This window comes from Lepidochelys olivacea (genome assembly GCF_965140295.1).
Source record: "Lepidochelys olivacea isolate rLepOli2 genome assembly, chromosome: 10".
In the NCBI taxonomy this organism is placed as follows: Eukaryota; Metazoa; Chordata; order Testudines; family Cheloniidae; genus Lepidochelys; species Lepidochelys olivacea.
In genome coordinates this window covers 72,841,677-72,867,114 of record NC_140420.1, presented here as the reverse complement: position 1 = coordinate 72,867,114, position 25,438 = coordinate 72,841,677, and the positions used below count along the sequence as shown (strand labels likewise).

The window sequence follows — 25,438 nt, the reverse complement described above, 5'->3', positions numbered from 1 at the left end:
ATTTTTATATTATATTATATATAAGAATAAGTCACTTTTGAAAAATAGGATTTAGGGGCTTTTGAAAGCCTAACCCCAGATCTCTTTGTAAAAGCTACCACCCTGCCACTGAATGAGTAAGGCAGCCCACAATGGTCACAGCTTATGAAAGATTTGAAAAGCAAAGAGCTAGACCCTCAGGCCCACCTGACATCTGCACAGTCCGCTTGGTGAGAGTCACATGGGTAGTGATGCTTTGATGATGTAAATGGGGAAACAGACAGCAGGAGCAGATGAGTCCTGCCATGAGTGCAGGGGACTGGACTAGATGACCTCTCGAGGTCCCTTCCAGTCCTATGATTCTACGAAAACATGGGGTCAGAGCATGCCTCCACTTGCCATTGCAAAGTGCTCTAAAGTCATGAGACTGACTTTATAATCATGTGGTTTTAAAAATATTTTTAAAAATTGGGGATTTTTATTTGCTTTCTGGTGTCTGAGTCTTTAGGGGCCACTCAATTCTTATTTTCAAGCTTTTCTCCACCACCACCACGAAGGAGAGAAATTTACTTTAAAAAAAGCTGAGATTCTCATGTAGTCACAGGAGTCCAGGAGCTGGGGCTTAAAATAAAAACACCAAATGTTATGAGACTCACGATGAGTCACAAGAGATGCCAACACTGCCTCCTACAGAAGAGACAGTAAACTTCCAGGAGACTCCACTCCAGTAGTTTCCTGAAATCCTTCCATCAGGAGTAAGGTTTGCCTCCTGCCCTCTGAAATCCACTAAAATCTGTGGGTATACACACAGGACTAACCACAAAGAGGCCACACGCCCCCAGACCTACTGTGGCTTCCTCTCGGTTCCTGGAAATACAGTTCCAATGGAGCCACATTACCAGGATTTCCCCCACCTGCCATAGCACCATTGTAAAGGGATTCCCCAAGCACAGAGTGGGCCCCATGGGGAAGTTAACCACCACCCTCCTGCCTCCCTTCCAACCTCTCCCCGTGCACAAATCCCCAGATCTGAAGAGAGCACATATGGTCCAAAGTCTGAAGGCTGGGGGTGGGGAAAAGGGAAGCCCAGCTGCAGCTGATCCACAGACCCCTCCACTCCATCCCAACTGAGTGAACATTACACACACACACACACACACACACACACACCCCTACCTATTGGATATTATCTTGCCCCTGGATTCTGTTTTGGGGATAAATTCCTACTGAAAGAAACAGATAAACATGACACACATATACACTGTGGTAGCCCCAGACATGGATCAAGGCTCTATTGTGCTAGGTGCTGTACAAACATAAACACACAGATGGGCCACACCCCCAAAGAGCTTACGTCATGTTTTTAAAACTGAGATTGTAAGTATAAGTCTTTCTAGAGACCGTGTCCACAGCTTCCTATAAGCCATCAAGTACCATTACAGTAAGAGACTAGAGATCTATTTAAATGACAGATGGCAACATAAAAATACCAGCAGAAGCTTAGCCAGGTTAGAACTAAGTTGATTGCCCAAATATATTTGGGCATATATATATATATATATATATATATCTCAATCAATACTGCCTCAGCTCTCAGAGCCGAAATCATAAAATTAAAGTAATTCCATGAGGCAAAGACTAGAAATTTGAAATGCTCACCTCCCTAGCAGGGAGATAGCCCTGGCTCCCACCAACACAACACTCCTAGGTGTATAGAATGACATCTACAGCAGTCCCTTAGGCAACAAAGTCACTCATGGAAGAAAACATGCCAGAGTTCTGTGATAAGGCTCCAGAATGCTAAAGATTTTATCCCAACAAACCAGCTCAAGTTTCAAATTGCAGTCGAATAGCCAAGGCCACACACTCAGCAGAATAGCATGCAAGCGCCCCAGAGGCTGAAGTGTGCTATCCTAAAGCAGCCAGCAGTAACTCCCACCAAACAGGTTTCTGGAAACTGATCTGTTTGTGGAGGGACATACGAACAGAGAGTGGGACTTAACCAGGCAATTAAGCAGTTTGCTCTGGATGAATTTGTACAGGTGAGTATACAGCACGTTTCATTGGCTCAGCTCTTGCTTCCAAGCACATTGTAATGGTGGACTTGACTCCCAGTCCCTTATAGGAAGGGATTACAGTAGCCATGTGCAAACTGTCCAGAATGGCTGGTTCCCCACTCTAGGAAGGTCTCTAAATCTAGTCTCCCAGCAAAGGACTTCAAACAGAAAAGAGAAAAACTAAGCTAGTACTGGGATTCCAATGCTCAAACTAGCAATAGGGCATTCGATACAACACCGCTTTGAGGACAGAAGTTGAGCATAGGACGGGATCATTGCCCTCCAACCCCAGAGCTGGAGGAACCAAAGCCACCAGCAGATCCCTGCAGAAGCACTGCTGAAGAGGGTGCTCCATGGTTGTCAGGATTAAGCCAGTGCCCAGGATCCATTTTGTGAACTACAGTATCTTCTGAACTGGCTGATCTTACTACAGCTAATGCTACTGCCCTTAGGGAACAGCCACCAAAGATATGTTTGATTCCCCCTTTAAGACAAGGCTTCCCTTCTACTAAAGCTACCAGCGCTCAGCTGCACTAACTTCAGACATAAGGGCTTGCATTATAACCAGCAATATGCTGCAGGAAACAGTGCACGTCTCCCATGAAGAGGCTGAAAGGCCTCATTGTAACTAAGTTGCCCTTTGTACTGTCTATCCAACAAGGCACAAAAACAAAAAACACAGGCTTCTCTCTGCTGGTACTAGAAGTCCAAATAAATGTTGTCTTTCTAAATGCCACATGAAGAACCTAAACTGATGAAGACTTTATAAGAGCATTTATTCCTTCTATGCACTTTACAAATGAAAGATACTATATACATTTATCAGGGCGTAGCCATGTTAGTCTGTATCCACAAAAACAACAAGGAGTCTGGTGGCACCTTAAAGACTAACAGATTTATCTGAGGAAGTGAGTTTTTTACCCACAAAAGCTTATGCTCAAATAAATCTGTTAGTCTTTAAGGTGCCACTGGACTCCTTGTTGTTTTTATATACATATAGCATTGCTCACGCCAATGAATCTCAAATTTTATACACACACAATTATTCAAGATCACTATACATGTAAGTTACATCCACATGAATGGTTTCGCCCACCAGTGAAATACACCTCTCACTTGGGTGGAACATGGAAGCATCAAACAGCAATATTACACAACAGTTTCAGTCAGGATATAGAGACTACTGTGTGCAGTTGAAACTGCAGGAGGAATTCATGGATGGAGAATACTGTTTCCCAAATGGAAATTTGGCCAGGACACTGGAGTTAATACCAATACTTGTGCAAAAAGTACAAAAGGATCTTTAGTGACTGCAAGTGGTTAAGGCTTTCGTTTCAGGTCCAAAAGATGGCACCTTTCTCAGAAGAGCATATCCACCACTGGACTGGGGGAATGTACGCAATACTGTTTCAGCAGGATCAGGATTATTATCAAACCACTCACACCACTTCCAGTCCTGTCCTTGGAGGTCTCCAATCTAAATCCTGGTCAGGTTAGAAGGACATCATAGCCTTAAGAGCTATGGGTGCGCACTTTGCCAAGAGGATGGATACAGTTTAGAAAATGTAAAGCTTTGGGAGAGTGACTTTGAGATAGACTTTGCTAAGTGAGCTGTGACAATCAATTCTACCTGCCGGTGAGTCAGAAGTTGAGAACCAAGCAATAGGATTGAAAACTTAAATCCTAGCTCACATCTTTAGAGACCAAGAATCTTCCACCTGTTAAACATTGTATCTGTCTCCCTTACTATCTATTGATCTTTTTATAATCTGGTATCTTAAAATAAATGGTGCACAATACAAATGTCAAAGCAAAAAGTAAACATATCTTCACACTAAAAAAAACCCCATGAATATGGCACAAAAGTAGCTGGAAGAGTTCAATGAACATTAAAAGTACATCAGGGTGTTTTTCATAATTTTCCAAATGGTTTTCTTTAACTCGCCTTCTATAACTCCTCCTTGGAAACTTGACATTGAATCTTTGCATTCTGAATACTCCCCATTACATAGGTGTATGCACACACAAATGGGTTTTGTGCAGTGTTGCTGGTAAGGGCTAGACCACACACACACCAGTTTGTTATTGTAGCATTGCTTGTGGATGCACAGCAGGGATTTTTGTTTATTTTTTTTTAACATAGGTTCTCATGATAGTTTGGCTGCACACAGGTTTGTTATTGTAGAGTTGCTCATGAATGCGGGGCTGAACAATTTGGTTTGTTATTATAGGGTCTCAATCACTGGGCTGCACAGACACACGTTATTGTAGAATTGCTCACGAATAGTGCTAGGCAAAGATTTTGGGGGTGGGGGGGAACTTTTCACTGAAAAAAATGCAGATTCAGGTTGACTCGCACATTTTGAAAGTTCTTGTCAGGTATGCTGAATTGCTCTGATCAAAACAAACAAACAAGAGATCTGAATAAAATCCTTTCTAATTTTGGATTCCAAACAATTTTTGTTCCAAATTATACTTCAATTTTACTTTTTTTAAATGTAAAGGCCTCTTAAAAAAATACCAGTTATTCGCACAGCTTTCCTTGCGAAAGCTGGTTTGTTACAGTAGGGATTCCATGAGCTTTGGGCAGGGCACACTCTGGTGCTGTAGCATCATGCACAAAGGTTGGCCTTCTAAAAAAAAGGAGCAAATTAAAAAAACCCCTCAAAATAGGATTACACCATAACTGCAAACAGATACAAGAAATATAAAGTAAGCTGACATTATTGCCTCTAAACACACAGTGTCTCTTTAAAAAGAAAGGAAAAATGCAGAGCGTGACATTCCATTTGCATTTTGCCCTTTTTGCCCAAATATGTCATACTGTGAACTTAGGCAGCAGTGAGGATTCTTCCTGGTGCTGCACTCAGGCCCTAGCGCCCACGGTCTTCAGGACTTCTGTCTGAGTGAAGACCGCACAATTCGGCCCTAACTCCTCTGTAATAATGACACTCAGCAATACACTAGTCCTCTGTTAATGTCATGCCAATTTATATTCTGTGGGTGAGAGGCCAGAAGTGGGTAGAAGTAGCAGCTAATTCACATCCTCCCTTTCAAAAAGGCATTTGCAGCACTTTTCCTGTTGGAGCTCAATGAAAAACACATTCATTGTTTAACAGGATGGGCTGTAAACCTGAGTAGTACAGTATTTTCTCATTCCATTGTTCCCTCACAGAATGGAAGTAATAAAGCAAACCTGTAGCTACATGAAATTTAGGGCCCTGTCCTGATCTTTAACGCAGAAATGTGTATCCATCAGTTTGTCACAATGAATCTAGGCATCATATGGAGCATAGTTTTCCTTGCTATTTTCTGCCCACCCAGCATTTAGGTGCTCATAGGCATCCGAGAATGTTTGAGCCTCACCAAATCTAAAGTAGACTCCAAATGCACTCAAGGGGAAAAATATTTACATTTCTGCTTATATGAATTCACATACAAATTCATCTGTTTCAGAGTGCACACGACATCAGGCCACAGTTGAACCTAGGTGCCAAGTGATGGTGCCACCTGGTTTCAGAGACAGTGAAGAAACTGAATAACCCCATGTGAAGTGAGTCATTCATGCTTTTTAGATGCTAGTGAGGGGGTGGGAGAAGGGAGAATAGATTCAGATTTTCAAGAAGAGATAGCTTAGTATGTGAAATAAATAGGATTGCCAACTTTCTAATTGCAGAAAACCTAACACTCTTGCCCCACCTCTTCTCTGAGACCTGACCCCCCACTCACTCCATCCCCCCTCCCTCCATCACTCACTCTCCCTCACGCTCACTCATTTTCACCCAGCTGGGGCAGGGGCTTGGGGTGCAGGAGGGTTCCAGCTGGGCGGGGGGCAGGCTCTGGGATGAGGCCAGAAATGAGAGGTTCAGGGTTCAGGAGGGGCTCTGAGCTGGGGCATGGGTTGGGGTGCGGGCAGGGTGAGAGCTCTGGCTGGGGATGCAGGCTCTGGGGTGGGGCCAAAAACTGGACACCTGGCAACCCTAGAAACATAGAAAAACAGAATTGTGAAAGTTAAAAACCAAACACCCAGCTTTTGATCAAATATTGTAGTACAGGGGTGGGCACCCTGCGGCCCATCAGGGTAATCAGCTGGCGGGCCATGAGCAGTTAGTTTACATTGACCATCGGCAGGTACAGCCACCCGCAGCTCCCAGTGGCTGCAGTTCACCATTTCCGGCCAATGGAAGCTGCGGGAAGTGGCACGGGCCGCAGGGATGTGCCGGCCGCCCCTTCCTGCGGCTCCCATTGGCCGGGAACGGCAAACCGCAGGCACTGGAAGCTGTGGGCAGCCGTGCCAATGTAAACAAACTGTATCTTGGCCCATCAGCAGATTACCCTGACGGGCCGCCTACGGCCCACGGGCCACAGGTTGCCCACCACTACTGTAGTATAACATTTGTTATTTCAAGTATTGACTCACACATAACTGAAATAGAACAAATCACCACTCATGCTTGTATCTGGGCCTGGCAGGTTTGGTTTTTTTTAAATTTCAACTGATATTGATATAATTTTTCTACATTTGTGGGAAATTATAGGTGAGGGGTCAGACATTGGGGGAATCAGACAATTTAATGACAGAAGTTGCGATTCAAAAAGTTAAAGCTTTATAACCATTCAAACACAGAACTGTCAACATCACCTGTCAAAATATAAACAGTAAATACCCTGAGAAAGGCTGAAATCAAACTAAAAAGTTCTCAAACAGCATTGTTTTGCCTATCTGAAATGTCAATTATCGATGTTTATCAGTTTGTGTGGGTAGGGTGAAATCAATGTTTACTGGCATTTACTGATAAAAATCTAATCCTCCCAAGCCTAATGACATGTGACCATTATATGCCAAATCTAGAATTAAAAAGGGAAAACACATCAAGTACTTTAGGCACAAAATTCAGCCAATTGGACATTACTTTAAAATGTATTTTTGTTCTGTATTTGTACTGTGCCTAGTACAATAGGGTCCTGATCCAAAACTGGAGCTGCCAGGCACTACAAATAACTATATAGAGTCTTCAAAGCAACATGCTCTAGATATAAAGGGCTGGTGTCAACTTGATTTTGGCCCAGAATTTACTTGAAATGCCAACTAAAAATATTTCTACAATTTCCCCCCAAAATCTTGATAAAAACAGCCTGGTCTGTTTTTTTACAAAAACTCCTCCCATTCCCCACAGTAGCAGAAACAAACATTGAGACACCAAGCACTAAAAGTGAAACTGTCTTAATTACTTTATATACTACAGTGATTGGTGTGGTATAAGGACCTCGAAAGAAGCAGCATTGTCCAAGAACTTTTTAATAAACACCATGGAGTGACAGTAAACTGGCAGTTTTAAATTTTTCCACTTCCAGTAAGCTCAGGTGCTATTACTAACGTAAGTGAAGAATTTAGATTGTTTATGATGTTAGGGCTTTCCAATGACATTTAAATCATTTTTGAAAAAAAAAATCTCCACCATTCTATTGCCAAGAGGAGGATTGTGGGGAAAGTAACTCATTATGTAGGACCTAAACAAATACAAAGTTCTGTGCTCCCATAGCTGTTAGCTAAGACCTGGTCTACACTTAAAACTTCGGTTGATAGAGCTATTGTGCTCAGTAAAAAAAAATTCATGCCCTCGAGTACCATCGCTGTGCCAACCCAGCCCTCTGTGTAGATCAGCGGTTCCCAAACTTGTTCCGCCACTTGTGCAGGGAAAGCCCCTGGCAGGCCGGGCCGGTTTGTTTATCTGCCGTGTCCACAGGTTCAGCCAATCGCGGCTCCCAGTGGCTGCGGTTTGCTGCTCCAGGCCAATGGACGGCGGGACACGTTTAGGAACCCCTGGTGTAGACCCAGTTAGGTCAACAGAAAAATGCTTCCATCAACCTAGCTACTGCTGCTCAGAGAGGTGGAGTTCCTACAGTGACAATGCCAATCTGCATCTGCACAGCAGGGTTATAGAGGCATAGCCATTCTATAGCAGTGTCCATAATGTAGGTAGGACATAAAAAAGCCAAACAACCAACCAAAAGTACCATGCTGTTCTTACAGTGGTGCTGTCATCCAGGAGGTAGATACAGAAAACAAAAGATAAAGACGTGTTAATTTCAAGGTCAATTAGAAATGCAGGGAAATCAGATCCGTGATTGCCAAATGGGAAGGGACATCATCAGGGAAAACACATTTTGCTTTTCTGTTTCCTAAAGCAGCAGGGAAGGAAAACAATACATACACAAACAACTCTGTCTCTTTAGTTACTGAGTTCTCCCTTTCATGCCATGAGCAGTCATTTTGAAATCCTTGATTATTGGAAGTGTGAGAGCCTAGGAGCCCCATTGTGCCAGATGCTCCAAAAACCAAGCTAAAAGACAGTCCCTACCCCCAGACAGGTCAATTATTATATGTGCAGCTTCACCAGCATACTAGCGTTTCAAGTGGGGCTTGGAAACAAATTGTTGGCTGCTGGATTCAGGACACCTGAATTCAGTTCCCAGGTCTGCGACACACTTGTGTGCCACTGGGAAAGTCATGTTTCTCATCCCTAAAACAGGAAGTATTATTGCACTCTTCTCCCCTCCTCTGTCTCTCTTGTCTATTTAGATTGTAAGGTCTTTGGGACAGGGATTGTCTCTTCCTATGGGATTTCAAGTTGGGATTTCCAGGCAGTACTGCTGGTGGGGAGAAGTGCCAGAGACTCCATGAATTCCACTCTGGACTTTTCTGTTGCTATTGATTTTACATGGAAAGCACTCAGACATCACGATGGGCAGCAGTATAAAGCCCAAGACAGATCAATACGGTGATACAAATAATCAGTATGAAGAGGAAGAATGGCTGGTGGTTATAGTGGTGATGTGGAATCAGGGCTCCTGGGTTCTATTTCTCAGTCTGCCACTGAGTTATGAAACCTTGTAAGTCTAAAACATCTCAGTACTTCACAATTTTGTTGGCCCACCTAGACAATAGAAACAGTAGTTCTTACTTACTTCAATCAAAGGCTTGTTTGGCAGAGAGGTAGAGTGCAAAGTACTGTCAAGTAGTACATATCGATTTCATACTATCGTATGGCTATTCATTGAAGTACCTGGCCAGATCCTCATCTAGTGTTAACCTGCATTTGTTTGAAGTCAATGGAGCTACACCAGTTCACATTTGCTAAGAATCTGCCCCATTAAGTACTACTTTAATTGTGTGTGGAATACACTTATGTTTGCTTGTATGAAAGGATGGTTTGGAAGCAGGGTAAATACATAAAGAAAAGAACAATTCTTCTTTCATACTGTACATACAGAACAACTCCACAATGCTCTTGGATCCAGTTCATTCTGCTGTCCAATTCAAGGCCCCTTCAACCACTAATTATGTTTATAATACTTCAGGCCATTAAAATACACACAGATATGATTGGCCATTGCCATGCATATGTGAGGCAAAGGTATTTTGGAAGCTCAGGCTGGCCAAAGACAAGGAAAGCAGTAGAGGACTTTGGTCTTGTGATGGCTCTTAGTACTTTTAAGCAGCTGATCATTCCTCCAGAGATCAAAAGTACTTGTTGTGCCCCTAAGGAAAACAGCAGCAGAAGCTACTGTTAAGCATTTCTCTACTTAAAAAAAATTAATTCATGAAACTAATCAGCCCAAACGCCTGCTATAGGATCAGACATTTAATCCTTTACACATTTAATCAAAAACCATAATCAAAACATGCATTCTGCAAAAGACAAAGAACAGACACGTACTATAGTATTCTTCATCTTTATAATGCTACCCATATAAATACTTATCTATTAGCAGCAAGTAAAAGAAGATCCCAAACCAAAATCCCAAATACGATCTCCCCCAAGCTTTAGGGGTGTTCAAAATCCAAGCCCAGATCTCGATCAGAATGTTGCAAATGATTTGCAGTGGTTTGCAATGCAAAAGCTTTCCAATGGGTCAAACCCAAACTCCTGATCTGAACATCCCCAGGAATTTGAAGAACATCCCCAGCATCTTGATCTGGATGGGGTTGATACCCATTTTGCAGTCACAGACCCTCTCTGGCCCCAAAATAAGAAACATCAGAAGGATCCTGACACAACAAGTAGAAACGTTATCAAACCAGCAGGTTTTGTTCAGTGCCAGAATGACTTTCAGCTGCAAAACAGACAATATTCTCTAATGGAAAAGGCGCATCAGAGACAGCTTCCCAGAAATAACACAGCCAGCAAAGATGTATCACAGAAAAATGAACTGTAAATGACAACCAGACAATTCCTGGCAAATTCCATCCCAACCAAACATTTCTTTTCACTTTACATTATTTTAAAAAATACCCAAGTGGCAAACATATTAACTTTACAGGTAGTTCCTCAGCACTGCTAAGAAAGAAGTTTTAATGCAAATTCTCACTATAGGAAAATAATTACTTGAATCAAAATTATGTGATAAACTAGCAGGAGAAAGCTTGCCTTGTGGTTAAGCCAGTGGTCTGGAGCTCTGGGTTCCATTGCTTGCGTTATCACAGTCTGACCTCGGATGAATCAGTTGGGCCCTGGTCCTGCAGTATTTAACTCAATGGAAGCTTTGCCACTGAGTTCAATGAGCGTAGGATCAAGCTTCTGTGCCTCAGTTTCTCATCTGAAAAATTGGGATGATAGTTCCCTCCTCCCATTGTTTTTATCTGTCTTCTCTAGTTACATTGGGGGCAGGGAATGCCTCTTACTATCTGTCTGTACTGCACCAAGCGTGATGGGGCCTCAGCCTCAACTGGGACTTTGAGGTGCTACTGTAATACTGCTAGTATACTCAAAATATTTCTAAGAAATGTCCAATGAAGATCTGGATTCAAATCCTCCTCCCATGGGAGTTGGAGCATGTCTGCATCACTGGAACATCTTTTTTCTTAGTGACCTATAGTAAAATAACTGCATAATAAGTACCATGTTTGCTAATTGTTGGTGTCTGTGTGGGTTTTTTTTTTAAACTGACGCAAGCCAAAGATGTCAGAGCCAGCTCAGTTATGCTGGTCACTAAGAACTGTATTCTTGTGCCTAAGGGCAGAGTCTGGTTGAGGGGCTTTTTGATTGTGTATACCACTGCTGGAATCATTTTGATGATTATTTCTTCTTGAATTCGGCATTTAAAAAGCTTTGTAACATAATTCTGGATACAAAAATAAGAACAGGCTGAGTATTTCCTCAGATACCAAATGCAAGCACATTCCAATCTCATACAGACCTAAAGCACACTCAGTTTTGCACATATATTAAGGGGGCCTGTTGCCAGCTCCAGCTAACATTTATTCCATGGTAAAGCTCTGCAGAGGGAGTTGAGTACAGTCCTCTAAAGTTTTCTTTCAGGAAACTAAAAAAACAGTTTTGCATTCATTTCCATTTGAGCTCCAACATACTAAGAGGTTCCAAAAGTTATTTTTCCTTTGCATCCTTTACGCTAACCAATCCTCCTCCATCACTCGACAAAACACATGAATAACTGCATTCAAAGCTGTTTATAGCAAACAGACATCTCAGTAGATCCTTGTAAAAACAGGTGCACAAAAGCATAGTATTTTTCAAACATATTTCCCATATGTATGCCCGTTATCTAAACGGCCCTTGACTTCAGCAGATGTTATGTCCTCACAACTAGGTCAGTTTGCACTGGAGCTATCTGAGACTAAAGACAGAGGAGAGAAAATTAAATTGTGCTCCTGCTCCACAGATGTTGGCTGTCAAACAGATCTCTTCTCGTACGCTAAAGCAATGAATTCACCACCAGTTATGCAGAGATTTGAGTGGCAGGGCGATAAAACAACTTGGTGATCAACCATCAGGTGCACTTGCTGCATTATCTCCACTTAAACTATTCCAAAATATAATGAAAGTAAGAGTTTAGGGAAATAACTGTTGCCAAGGTATCTGAATCAGCCTCATCTAAATCACTGTCACTGCGCATGGCCAGCATGACTGATCATACTGCTGCATTTGTTTGAAAGATCTTGGCTCCGGGCTTTCACTGTTCGTGCTATTGGCACTTTGTTCATCATACACACAAGTAAAGACAGTAAATCTCGGTTTTCACCTGTGGGCCTATGCTGCAGAAGAAGAAAAAAAATTCCATCTTTTCCAGTTGCTGCTTAAAATCTTGAGCCACTTGTTGGCAGCCATCTGCAGCAGGAAAGGCTGCCGTTGATGAGCTGTTCTTTCACTGCTGTCGATAAATAATTACCGACAAATTCTATTTTCAAAAAGGACACAGGACAATTTGACTAAGCCAAACAAATTTTTCAGCGAACATGCAAACAACAGGGAGCGTGCCCCAGCCTCAAAAATTAAGCATGCAGAGGAGGTTATCATTTGCATATGCGATGCAAAACAGGCTCATAATAAGGATAGGTACACACAGTCATTTCACATATGTAAATTACAGCAGACAAGTGCAGTGTAACTGACAAATGCTCTGGAAGGTAATGACCATCAAACTTTCCATAAGGTTTCACATATAATCTCAAAGAGACAGTCTGATTAAACATATACATCTACTACTTGGAGTCCTGGGGTATTTTGCCACTGAACTGAGCAGGACGACTGAGCTATATAGATGATTACTATAGAATCATAGCCATTCATGGTGCTTTACAGACACACAAAAAGAGAGCCGTGAACACAGCAGCTACAGGATGGCTGGAGAGAGCATGTACACACACAGCTCATGCTTGTGTGGGTATGTAAATAAGATTAGATAATACACATGCAGAATCTGCACATATGTAAGACATTTTTTATTTCCCTAAGAAACCAGTGACCACTAGCAAATTCCATAGTGTCAAAGCAAAGCACAGCCAGGAGTGAGTTATTCAGTCAGGCCTAACAAGCAAGCTCCTGCCCCCCCGCTTTTCAGAAGTTAAGTTTTCCAATCATCCTCACTGTGTGTGTGACACAGCAGAAATGAATTCTGAGCAAGCCAGTCTGTCACTCCCCCTCTAAAAGGTAATCCCCCCCCCCCCCGCGGCTCCAGGAGTTACAAATAACTAAGGAAAGTTATGTGGTCAAGCAAAATGGAACCATGGATGTGTTATTTGGTTATTTCTAACAAGGCAAAATAAGGAGTTTATTCAACTTCCCAGCAGTATTACATATTGTAATTATACCACATAGCATTTCCCTATTTGCTTTTCCTTCTCTGTTCTCAGTGGCTTCCTTCTCAGCCAGAGTTGTCACTCAGGGCTCAGTCTTGCGATCCATGCATGCTCATGCAAATAGTCCTTACTCGTATGAGTAGTTCCAATGGGTTAAATTCTGCTCCCAGCCACCTCTGTGCAATTCTGTAGTACTTCCACTGATTTCAATGTACAGTAGTTACTCCAGATTTTCACCACTGTTACTGAGAATAGGATTTGGGACACCTTGTCTGAATAAGGACCAGGTCCTCAGCCTTGACATCAGTATTTTATGAAACATTTCCCACGCCTGCTCAGGGACAAGTTCAGCTCCACAGGTGATAGCGCAGGTGGGGAAATGCTAGTGTAGACGCAGCCATTTATATATTGCTCTTCAAATGAAATTCCACATTTGCATCTGTTAGTTGTACTAAAGACTGTCTGGTGTTTGTTGAGGCTGAATAATAAGTGATACAGGAAAGCAGCAGCTCTAATCACTGGCCTTGGTTCACGCTGTGGTATTTTTCATTGGCTAGTTGTCTAGTACTGTTTATAGATCTGGCTGGGTGTTAATGCAGGATATCCTCCTGTACAAGATAAAGTTTGACGATAGCATGCTGTTAAAAGAGATGGAGGAGGGTAAAATTTAGCAGGGCCTATGTCGAATTTATACCCCCAAAAGGCAGAGGTGCCAGAGTCTCCCTGAATTCCATCTGGAGCTTCACTGTTGCTACTGATTTTACATGGTCAGCATTCAGATACTACGGTGATGGATGTGCATAAACCCCTACAATCGTAAAAATTCACATGAATTCCCTCTACTGGTGCCGCTGAAAGCGAGACCATCTAAGTGGTATATTATTCCTTGGTTTATTAGTCTAGCATCAGGTTGTGCCTCACTCATTCACACTGACAGGTAGCTCCCACTGAAATCAGCGTACCTACCCATGAAGTAAGATACTACTCAGTGTGAGTAAAGCATGGCACAATCTGTCACTTAAAACATTAAATATCCGTAGAAGCTCATATAATCTGATTTCATTGCTGAATGTAAAGTGTGGTGCATTTTATTATACATATATAAAGCTACATGCTTTGCTACATGGAAACAACTGCGAATTTTTATTTAATATGCTAGGGCATATTAATGGTGCTTATTATAGTTACATATCGGTTTAAGTTACTTACGGTCTACCATACTATGCGGGATGAGAGAGATTTTCAAGAACCTATTTAGAAACGCACGTGCCATGGGCTTTCAATTGGATCTATGCCCCTAAATCACCTAGGCTGTTTTGGAGAAAAAAAATCCCACTCATATTTACACACACTGAAAGAAGAATATGTTTCACTTCCGGAGGCTGTCCCAACACATATGCAAGGGTGTGCGTGTTTTTACAAAGGTGTCCCTAAGTTGTTCACACAGAAAGCAAACTCAGTTTGACGTACATCATTTTCTCACTCTTTTACTATTACCTCTGCCTTTGATACCAGACACAGGGAGTGTTGCACCTTCCCATAACAACAGACCTCATTATGTAGCTTCTGTGATAGACAATCTACAGCACTTTTACCTAACAGTAAAGATCTGGGATAGTGTTGACTAGCACAAGGAATACCAGTAACACAGGGGAGATGGAATAAATGCCCTATTCTATCTACTTCGTATCTATTCAACAGAACTCGGGCACTGTGACATTTGATCTCAGTTACCGGCCAGCTGGAAACCCAGCAACCCTACCGATCTATTCTGTACGCCCATTAAATGCGCTTGGGTTTGGAAACCAGCCCCCTTGTCTCCCTAGAGTTAGACAGGCAAGCGAACAAGAGACACAGAAGAAGGGTAACCCCTCAGCAGTGCTGAGTCACTTACAACAGCCAAGCATTTCACAGTTTAAACACGATTGCTCCCCCTTGGGATTTTGCAAGCCACGTTGCTGTGGGTTAACGGAAACACCCTTCCACTTCCCCTCGTCTTTTTCTGCAATCATCAAACACTTTCACAGAAGCGGCCGATAGGAAATTCACCTTTAAGCATTAGCCAGAGAAAGTACAGCGACTTGCAGCCGTTCATCAGGTATTGTAACTTTAGCCACCGCCGCAGTGGAAGATGGCTCTCGAGGAGAGGGGGGAAAAGGAAACCGCTACCCATACAGCCCGGGGCCCAGATCTGGGCCACACACTTCACCGCATCGAGCTTGTCTGTTGCATCGAACAATTGCGGGTTGCCAAGTGGGACGCACAGAAAGTGTTCGGTCAATTACGCGTGTGTGTCTGTCTGTCTCCCATTTACTGGCGGGGAATTAGCAGAGAACCGAAAGACACGAAGCGAAGCGAGGAGCACACCGCTCTGGCGCTACTAAATACAGAGCAGGAAGCGGAGGCAGGAGTGGATTTAGCGGAGACGGGTCACCCCGGCCGGGGCCAGGGCGCAGCGGCCAGCCCCGGCACTGGGGAGACCATACCGCATCAGGCTACCTGAGGATCGAAAGCCCAGCCCCAGGGTTAGCTCCCGGCCCTTTCCCCTCTGCAATCTGGGGCGCCAATGCCTCCCGGCCCCCTCCCCGATGGCTGGGGCTCTCCATCCCCTCTGCAGCACTTGCTGAGAGCCTCTTGCTCGGGGGCGGGGGGAGCGGATCCTGCTGTCCCTAGACATGCCCCGTGCCCGGGGCCGGCACACACTCACCAGGTAGGCGCCCACCGTGCCCTGGGCCAGCATCAGGGCGCACTCGGACACCAGGAAGATCTTGATGTTGGAGAAGCAGGAGACCTTCTTTTTCCGCTTCTTATTCCCCTGCGCCTCGTCCCCCTGCAGCTCGCCGCCGCCGCCCGCGGAGCCCCCGGGCTTCTTCCCCTGCATCCTTCCTCCGCCGCCGCTTCCCGGCGCCCAGCAGCTCCCGGCTCCCGCTGCTGCCGGGCTGCCAAGGCGCTGGAGGGGCGCAGCGGGGCTCCTGCGTCCCCGGCTGCTCTCCTCCGCCTCTGCCGGAGCGGGGTGTGCCAATCACAGCGGCCGCTGCCCGGCCCCTGCCTCTCTTCTGGCTGCCAGGGCCAGCTCCCCACCTCCTCCTCCGCTAGCCCTGCCTCCCTCCCTCCTTCCTCTCCTCCTCCGCGCACGGGCTGGCAGCGCCGCTGTCTCTTGCCAGCCCGGCTCCAGCCAAGCGCGCTCCCTCTCCTCCTGCGGCTGCAGCCGGCGGAGGGCGGGGAGTGGCTGTGTGGGGGGCAAAGAAAGGGGTTTGAGCCTGGGCTAAGGGGGCTGCTGGGCTGGCCTGTCCCGGGACAGACAGGGCAGGGAGCGATGCAGCCCCTCCCAGAGTCCCCGCGGCAGCTCTTAGCAAGGGGCAATGCCCATCGCAGCCCATTTCCCCACGGTGGCAAGAAGGATCCAGCTGCTGAACGGATCCAGCCAGCTCTGCTGCCCCGGCGACCTCCAGCTGCCCACCCGCTCCCTGGCACCCAGCAGCCCACAGCTCCTGGGCACTGACTGGTGGACCCCCGCTCCCTAGCCCACGCCAACCCCAGGCAGACCCCCAGCGCCCTGGCGCTGACCAACAGAGTCCAGACAATAAACAGACAATTCTCGGGCACCAGCCAAGGATTCAGGCAAACCCACTGCTCCCCTGCACATCGGTGGCGTCTCCTTTCGCGCCAGCACTCCCCAGGCGGCTGGTTATATATACTGACTGCGGGGTGCCTGCCCTTAGCGTGTAAGAGCCCCCAGAAATATCGGATGGAGAGATTTTTTTTCGAGAACAGCCATTAGCCAGCTCCTTTCCCCAACGGCGTGGTTCAACTCGGTGCTGCTCCCTCTGGCACTTTGGAGGGAGAGGGGGTGGATCCCAGGCTACCAGCATTACAATTCGCTCTAGTTTTTGGACCCTTGTGACTTTTTCTCCTAGTGCAACCTGCTTTACTGGAGCAAGACCAGTAATGTTAGATGTTCCCATGTTTTTTAGGAGCAAGACCAGAAATGTTAGATGTTCCCATCAGGAAAATGGGAAGGGGGAAGGGGAATATTCTGATACCATGGGGAAGGGCCCAGTAGGAAAGTCTAGGTAGAGAGAAAGCAACGTGCAGAAGTTTGTTTGAACACAAGCCTCGGCTGTGGACAATACAGCCAGATCCTCAGCTAATGTGAAGGGCCATAGCTCTGCTGAGTGCAGTAGGGGTACAATGAGCTACAGCAGCTGAGGATCCAGCCCCATCTCGTTTCTGGTCATGCACTTGCTTTTATGTGTCTGAAAACAGGGACTTTCAGCCACTAAGAACCCTACCAAAAGCAAGTTATGCTGCTGGCAGACAATTAATGAGAATGGAAATCCACTCCCAATACCGCTTTCTATGCCCCTGACAAGCTCTTATTCTAAGGTATATGCATGACCATTTCTCCTTCTAATCCTCACTTGCTTTACATTGTCACCAGCTCCAGGAGTTCTAGTGTCAAGAGATCTCCTTTTAAAGACCACTGCATAGCACTTCTACCATTACAGATCACATTCCTTCTCCGCCCAGCAGCAAAAACCTGAGCTCCTGCTTTTCTCTGAGGGCATACTTTTCAAGTTTGAGTGTGCATTCTCATATTCTATCATGGTTTCTTACCTTATTAATTCCCCAACCACTGGTATGTGGACCAGGCATTACGGGAAATTCTGGTTTTTGTGGATAGTACTTGCATTTGGAAATTCTGCTTGTTGGGCTTTTTGTATGGGTAGCTGGGTAGTGATCTGTGACAAAGGTCAGCATGGATGAGCTGCTAAACCCTTCTAGCCTCCAGTTCTATGAGGATATAGGATAAGTGCCATAAAAAGTGCCTAAATGATTCAGGAACCCAAGTCCCACTTTCAAAAGTGATTTAGGCACTGATTGAAAGTGTCACTTTTTCAAATGGGACTTGGTGCTTTTGAAAATGTTCCCCCATCATCAGTCAGGGCATCAGATAACCACTAACTGGCTTAAAGTAGAAGGATCTTCATTTTTCATTTGAAAAATTGCCTTTTTGAAAAGCTGGGAGGGTTGCAAAAAGGCAATGAGAAATTAATAACTGTTTGATAAGCTATTGCAATCATATTTAAAATAATTCATTTTAAATCTCTTTAAACTGAAAAGGGTCCATTTCAAACACTTACTAAAAATGCTTAAGTTGTTTTCATTTCAAACTAGTTTTTCCATTCCTTGACCAGCCCTCCATTCAGGTTAGTCCATATAGTTGCCTAGTAACGGCTTCCATGACTAAACAAAGAACAAGCACCTTCCTCTGAAGTGTGCAACAAGTCACTGTTAGGGGCAGGATATCAGAGGAGATGGACCATGGGTCTAACAATTGCGTTCATCTTTCTTCTCCCTCCTTAATAGGACAGAGTGAGAAGCTTCAGTGCCTGGGATCAGGGAAGCGAGAGTCTTAGGTCTCCTTGGAGTGTCACAAAAGATTTCTCTGTTAACATTTCAGGTTGAGGAGGCAGATGCACTGACACATCTATGACAAGGAGAACAGCTTCCTAAGGAATCCAAGTTTCATACCGATTGCCTGAGACTTCTGGCTGGATTGCAGGGCATTTTTATTCCAGCAAATGGCAGACATCAGGTACTCTGTCCTCCAGAGACAGCGTACCTGATTCTCCTCTCATTTATACTGGGTTTCAAGCATTGTATAACTCCATTGACTTACTGTGAAATTGATCTGGTGTTAAGCAAAATAATTAAATTCATTATATTTTCAGTCAGATACATCAATAGCCCTGGAATTCCCTTTTCCAGGTTTCCATAAATCTGTGGCATTGAAATATTTCAGCAGAGAATACATTGCAATTCCTCTATCTTGCTGAAATGTGTTCTACCAATACTGATATTTTAGTAAGATATGTCATGTTCCCAGACTTCCAGGCCAGAGGAAATCATTCTGATCTAATCTGACTTCCTGCATAATACAAGCCAATAATTTCGACATCAACCCGATAACTCCTATTTGAGCTACAGCATCTCTTTTAGAAAGATATCCAATCTTGATTTAAAGATTTCAAGTGATGAAGATCCACCATAACCCTAGGTAAGTTGTTCAGTTCTAATGGTTAATCACCCTCACTTAAAAATTTGCACCTTCTTTGTCGTCTAAGTTGTTTAGCTTCAGCTTCCAAACATTAGATCTCATTATTCCTCGTCTGCTAGCGTAAAGAACTGTCTATCAGCAGCAGTTTCTTCTCCATACAGGTACTTGTAAAACTGTGATCGTTTCACCTCTTAATCTTCTCTTGAACAAATCAAATAGATTGAGTTTCCGTCGTCTCTCGCTATAAGGTTTCAGAGTCGCAGCCATGTTAGTCTGTATTTGCAAAAAGAAAAGGAGTACTTGTGGCACCTTAGAAACTAACAAATTTATTTGAGCGTAAGCTTTCGTGAGCTACAGCTCACTTCATCGGATGCTGTATTTTCCACTGCATGCATCCGATGAAGTGATCTGTAGCTCACGAAATCTTATACTCAAATAAATTTGTTAGTCTCTAAGGTGTCACAAATACTCCTTTTCTTTTTACTATAAGGTGTGTTTTCCAGACATTGATTCATACTTGTAGCTCTTTTTGGCTGTTTATTGGTAGTCTGAATGAAGAATTATGCCTTTGTTGTGGGCTATTTTAAGCTGTCGACACACAACTTTTCTTTTCCCATTCCTAAAATCAGCAGCTATTGTTCACATCATCAAGCAAACATTTTCCTCATTTCTAGCCACATCTTTACCAGTTGATAAAGATTTTTAGAAGACAGACTGTTAGAACTATCTCAGGAATTTATATAGTCCCCCTTTACCATACCATCTGAACACCTCACAGAGGAGTTGTGAAGGTAAATACATTAAAAGTCATGAGGCACTATTCCCCCATTTTAGAGATGGCGAATTGAGGTGCAGAGAGACTTAAGAGACTTGTCCAAGGTTACACACAAAGCCTCTGGTGGAGCAGGAATTGAATCTGAGTCTCAACGTAGACAAGAGTGTAGACGTACTGTAGACAAGCCCTGAGTCTAACCACTGGACGAACCTTCCTCGCTGTCTAAACACCTTTCTTTGAGTTCCATCCACAAATAGCAACCACAAGTTTTTGCAATAAACTAGAGAATCCAAAACATTCATAGCAAAGTAGCCAAGGACCAGACTTTTAAGTCATTATACCAAATGTTTTCAGGAATCTGCTTCCACCAAAGTTTTATTATAGATTATAAGTTATTTTAATATAAGCCTCCAAAAATGCAATAAAATTGTGATTTCTCCTCACTGAATAATGACATAAATTTAGAATTTTATTGATGGCAAGGAAAGAAAATATTGCAATGCCTCCATAATATGTTTTCCCTTTTAGAAAAAAAGGGGAAATGATTCCTTAAGAAGAAATCTCCTGGTATGGTTTGTGATTGGGACAGCAACTCCTGTCCAGCTCCTGATATCGTGCGCAGATCTACACCATTGACATCCACAGAAAACTACTGGTTAAGAGTTTCAAGGAGCCCTTTGATTTCTCTTTGGTGTTAAGCTGGAAGCCAGCTCTATAATAAATTTTGACTTCCCCGTCATGCTTTGCTTCAGGAAAATACAAAGTAACTATTGATGCCTATGTTGTTATAGTATGTCATTAATAAGTTTATAAGCTTGGTGAAAAACAGACTCATATAGAACACAGAACTAATAAAGAAAGCTAATTCTGTCTTTTAATGGTCACTCCCTCCCCATCATGAGAATACTTTTCTGTGCACATAAATCCCAATAAAGCCAATGGAGTAAGCATCTGGGGGAGAATAAGCTTTGGACATTTTGCCCATTTGTTTCTTGAGGAAAACTAGTTTTCTTTCTTTAAAGGTGAAATGAAATTATCACCACCCGCTGAGGCCCAACCAGGTTGAAAGGAAGGAGGAAGAAGAATGGGAAGGTGGCTCAAAGGGTTTGAACAGGCACCCAAGCTTTCCAGGATTTCTGCAATATGCCACATCCTGAGAGCTTCACCCTCAGAACCTGCCAAAGCACAGAGCAGATGAAATACTTCACATTTCTCCTGTACCTTCCATCCAGAGGCAGTAATTCACAAAGACTCTACTCCCCTAGGTCATCAGTGGAGAAACTGAGGCACAGATTAACTGACTTGCCCAGTGTCACACCCCGAGATAGTGGCAATGCTAGGAATGGCCTGAGTGAAGGTGGGATTTTGTGCTGCCACCTGACATTTGCTCCCTCCACAGCTCTACCCTGTTATTTCCTCCTCCTAAAGGACATCCCGTAGGGTCAGACCTCTGCCGTGCCCTACAATTCTTTGCTTCATGCTACTTTTAAAGCCAGTACTGCAATGGGTGTTACAAAGGATTCTGAGTAGCAGCCGTGTTAGTCTGTATTCGCAAAAAGAAAAGGAGGACTTGTGGCACCTTAGAGACTAACCAATTTATTAGAGCATAAGCTTTCGTGAGCTACAGCTCACTTCCTCAGATGCATATCGTGGAAACTGTTTCCACGATATGCATCTGAGGAAGTGAGCTGTAGCTCACGAAAGCTTATGCTCTAATAAATTGGTTAGTCTCTAAGGTGCCACAAGTCCTCCTTTTCTTTTTACAAAGGATTCTGGGACACCTGTAACCCAGAGGTGGACACTGCAGAGGACTGTGCAGAAGCAGATGGAGGCCATGTGTGCAACAATGCTCCAAACAGCTGGTCAGAACTGACCCGTTTGCAACAGATTGCAGTGACAATCCACCAATGCCCCCTTGAGATGTGGGGCCATAGGTAGCCTTCTGCTTAGCTTGTGCCTCAGGTCAACCCTGGTTCATTACAAACCAAGCCAAGATCTCTCTTCCCTACCAGCACATCAAGTTGTAGAGCTGTGGTCCCCAAACTTTTTACCTCGCGCCCCTCCACCCCATCAATGCCCTGCCCCCGCCCACGGTTGGGAGCTGGAGGCCAAGGCCCTGGGTCCGGAGTCGCATCCGAGCCAGGGTCCGAGGCTGGGGCGGTGACTGGGGGCAGAGCCGCAGGTGGGCGGGGCTGGGAGTGGAACCACAGCCAGGAGCTGGGGCAGAACGGCACTCCCTCCCCGCTCCCAATGGGGGCTGGCCCAGGCTCCACCGCACCCCCTACGACTGTTCCTTCATGCCGAGAGAAGCACACCCCCAAAGTTTGGGGACCACTGTTGTGGAGGCTAAAAACTCTCCCCCAAGTTCATACATCAACAGTAGCTGTCACCATTAATAAAGACTTCAGAACTCACACCTAGCAGGCAACTGTATTAATAGCAGGAGATGGAACACAGAGCAGCTTGTGAGTCCCCTGTAGGGGGGACGGGGGTGGGCACCTCCTTTATCTGTAGGGTGACCAGATAGCGCTGAAGTTACACAGGAAGCTGGTCTGCACCATCAAGTGCCATCCCAGCAGTCCCATTCAGAGTCATATTTATAGACCCCAAACTGACTATTTAAGTTTCAGCACCTCAGTGGGATCAGGTATGCCTTACACTACACTACAGAGGGGATAGGGCGGAAGGGCTCCTGGTGTCCTAGGTGCCCACTCAGGAGGAGCCCAGGGGAGCAGAGAGAGGAGTTCAATTTGGGCTACTGCAGTGCCAGGGCTCTCAAAGGGGACAGGTCTGTGCAGGGGGTGTGCTAGAAATTCCAGCTAGAGCACACTGCTGCGAGCACAGGCTACCTCTTTCCCGAGATTTCTCGGCCTACTGCTCCTGGTATCTCTGGCAGTATTATATAGGCAGAATGGTCGTGATGAGCCTTCTGCTGCTCTTATTTCAAATGGTGTAAACCAGGAGCAGCTCCGTTAACGTCAGTGGAGATTCCCCAGGGAGATGAGAGCCAGGCCCAAGGGCACTGCTCAGACGGGGCATTTCTTTTCCTGTGCAACTTGCTATGTAGAGGCCGAGTTTAGCTCAGCACGAGCCATTCGGATGAAGAGAACAGCCTTACATTGTGGGAGGTTTGCTCTGTCAAAATGCATTTACAGGTACCATAAATCGCATCTGCTTAATATCTGCCCACCCTGCAAAGCCCCACTTGGTATATTTGTATGGAGGAACAATGTCAGGCTAAGTAAATAAGGGATAATTTCAGAAATTGTTCAAAGCTAGGAACTAAAACAAACCCCCCGGCCATGCGAGATGAAAGCCTTCCATCATGACCTGGACAGAAGTTGTGTTCTGCAATTTTCTGATGCAAAATCCTGTGGAGGAGTCTGCCCCCTTAAGGTGGTGACAGAGAATGATTTTAATTACTTGCTAGCGCAGAATGCATGTGTGATTAAGGCATACAACTTGTTAAAGAGTTGCAGGGAAGTCCAGTGAATTGACTACAACAGAGATGGTGATGGGGAGTCAGCTTTACATTGCAGTGACTTGTGGATCAGCAACAATAATTACAGGGCACCAACGACATGCTAACTTTCTTAATACAATTGCTTTTCATACAGATGTCAGACTTGATCACATTACTATTTTGAGTTCTGCCAGAGACCTGGGCTCGTTAAAAAGGCATTTCCTTCAGACAGACTGATTAGGTGCCTTGTTCCTTTCCCCTACATGATGAAAGACTGGACAGCATCTCACTAAAACTAAAAAAAATGTGGAAAATTAAGACATCCGTTTAACAAGAGGTACAAGTTCACCTTGAAGTCTCCCACTTAGCAAGTGGTCATAAAATAGGAGAGAGATTCACAAATGAAAGAACTGGATGACAGTCTACATTTACACTGTATAAACCTAGCTCCTAACCCATAATTATGTTTTTCCAACTAATCAGGGCCCAAACCTGTGAGGTGCTGAATATCCCCAGCTTCCATTGACTCCAGTGGGAGATGAGGGCACATTGCACTAGGCCCTCAGCACTTCACAGGATCAGGCCCCAAATGGAAGCCAGAGTAACTTTTGGATTAAATCAATGTGACCTAACAAATACAGTGTAATTGCAGCATACCTGCAAATATTGACATGGGCCTTCCATTGCATTTAATGGGAGAGGTCATTTGCAGATTCAGAAATTGCGGAGCAAAGTACTAGACAATAGACTACACCTTTCCATCCTGTTAATCAACATTTCATAAAGGAAATTATAATCCAAACTATAAGTCAATATTCAATAAAAACATTTGCTTAATTGCTTTGTTGTAAAGGAAGAGAGCTGGACACTGTAATGCTAGAACATGATTCTATCATTATTAGACCCATTTATAGAAGGGGAGACAGAAGCATGTGCTGGACATAGAGTAAAGGTAAATAAATAGCAGTACACATGCTGGAAAATAAAATGGGATTAAATGCTAGTTTAATTCAAAGGGGTTTTATGAGCATACGTTTCTTTCTGTTTTGAAGCACTTTGGAGCTAGAGCTTAATGCCTTCCCACCGAAGTGAGCTCAGTGCAGCGTGCGGAGCTTAGACAGATTCGTGTGCATTTACAAAGCCAGTACAATACTGGTAAGAGATATAGGTTTCTACAGAGCTAGTCTTCTACTTAGAGCTGTAATAGCACTTTGGGATGTGTTCTTGTCCAGTCTCATTAGCAAAGCTGCATCGGACCTAGTCAGCACCTGAATGGGAAACCTTTAAGGAAAACCATGGTTGTGCAGAGAGCCGTGCTAGCCGAACTAGGGGGGTATGTTTCCCACAAACTCTGTTCAGAACTAGTTTTCCAGATAGTAGCGAGTGCCTGGGTAGTGGTGGTGTGACCTTGCAGATGAGAATTCAAACCAAGGTCTCTCACCTAATGATACCATGACACTTTGTGTCCAATACAAATGCTAGCCCTAGCATGTCAGCCAAAGAGCCCTTTGTGCATTGCAGCTCCGTACTTTGTTTCTCTGCTTTCAACTGGATACAGAACAGTTAGGATCATGTAAGTGTTGTCAGACAACTGCCACTTCCCCCATGTAGGTTAATGCATTTCAGCATTAAGGGAAGTAAAGGCCTCTATAAGTAAGTTGAAAGTGCTTTGGGATCATCAGGGATGGAAAGCAATTGAAAGCAGGTGGAATTCCAACTCTATGCTGAATAGGATATACACACTCTAAAAAAGCCAAACTTACCCTTTCTTGGGGGTTGATTGTGTTAGTAAGAAACAACAGCAGTTCATCATAAACCTAAGCCATCTCCCAACACTTGGCAGCTGCTAATACCAGCACCTTCCCTGCAGTATTTCTCTGGTTTTACTGTCCACCCTTAAACTGGCTTCAGCCCTTTTATAATCTGGTTTGAGCTAATTGAATGCACATGCAAACATGACTCAGCAATAATTACTGACTCCACATGTTCAAGCACCTGATAA

General features: G+C 44.3%; 1 protein-coding gene and 1 long non-coding RNA gene across 2 annotated transcripts in view; one reads left to right on the top strand and one right to left on the bottom strand.

Moving 5' to 3' along the window:
* The window catches only part of SLCO3A1 (solute carrier organic anion transporter family member 3A1), a 203,480-nt gene extending 187,299 nt beyond the window's left edge, over window positions 1–16,181 (bottom strand). Inside the window, exon 1 of the mRNA XM_084640815.1 lies at window positions 15,845–16,181. Coding sequence (XP_084496941.1) covers window positions 15,845–16,018 — 174 coding nt within the window. The 5' untranslated portion in view covers window positions 16,019–16,181. The remainder of the gene's footprint in view (window positions 1–15,844) is intronic.
* LOC311527149 lies at window positions 15,109–20,740 on the top strand. Its single transcript, XR_014713261.1, has 3 exons — window positions 15,109–15,235; window positions 18,602–19,198; window positions 20,502–20,740. It is a non-coding gene; the product is annotated as an uncharacterized lncRNA (long non-coding RNA).
* Window positions 20,741–25,438: the final 4,698 nt, after the last annotated feature.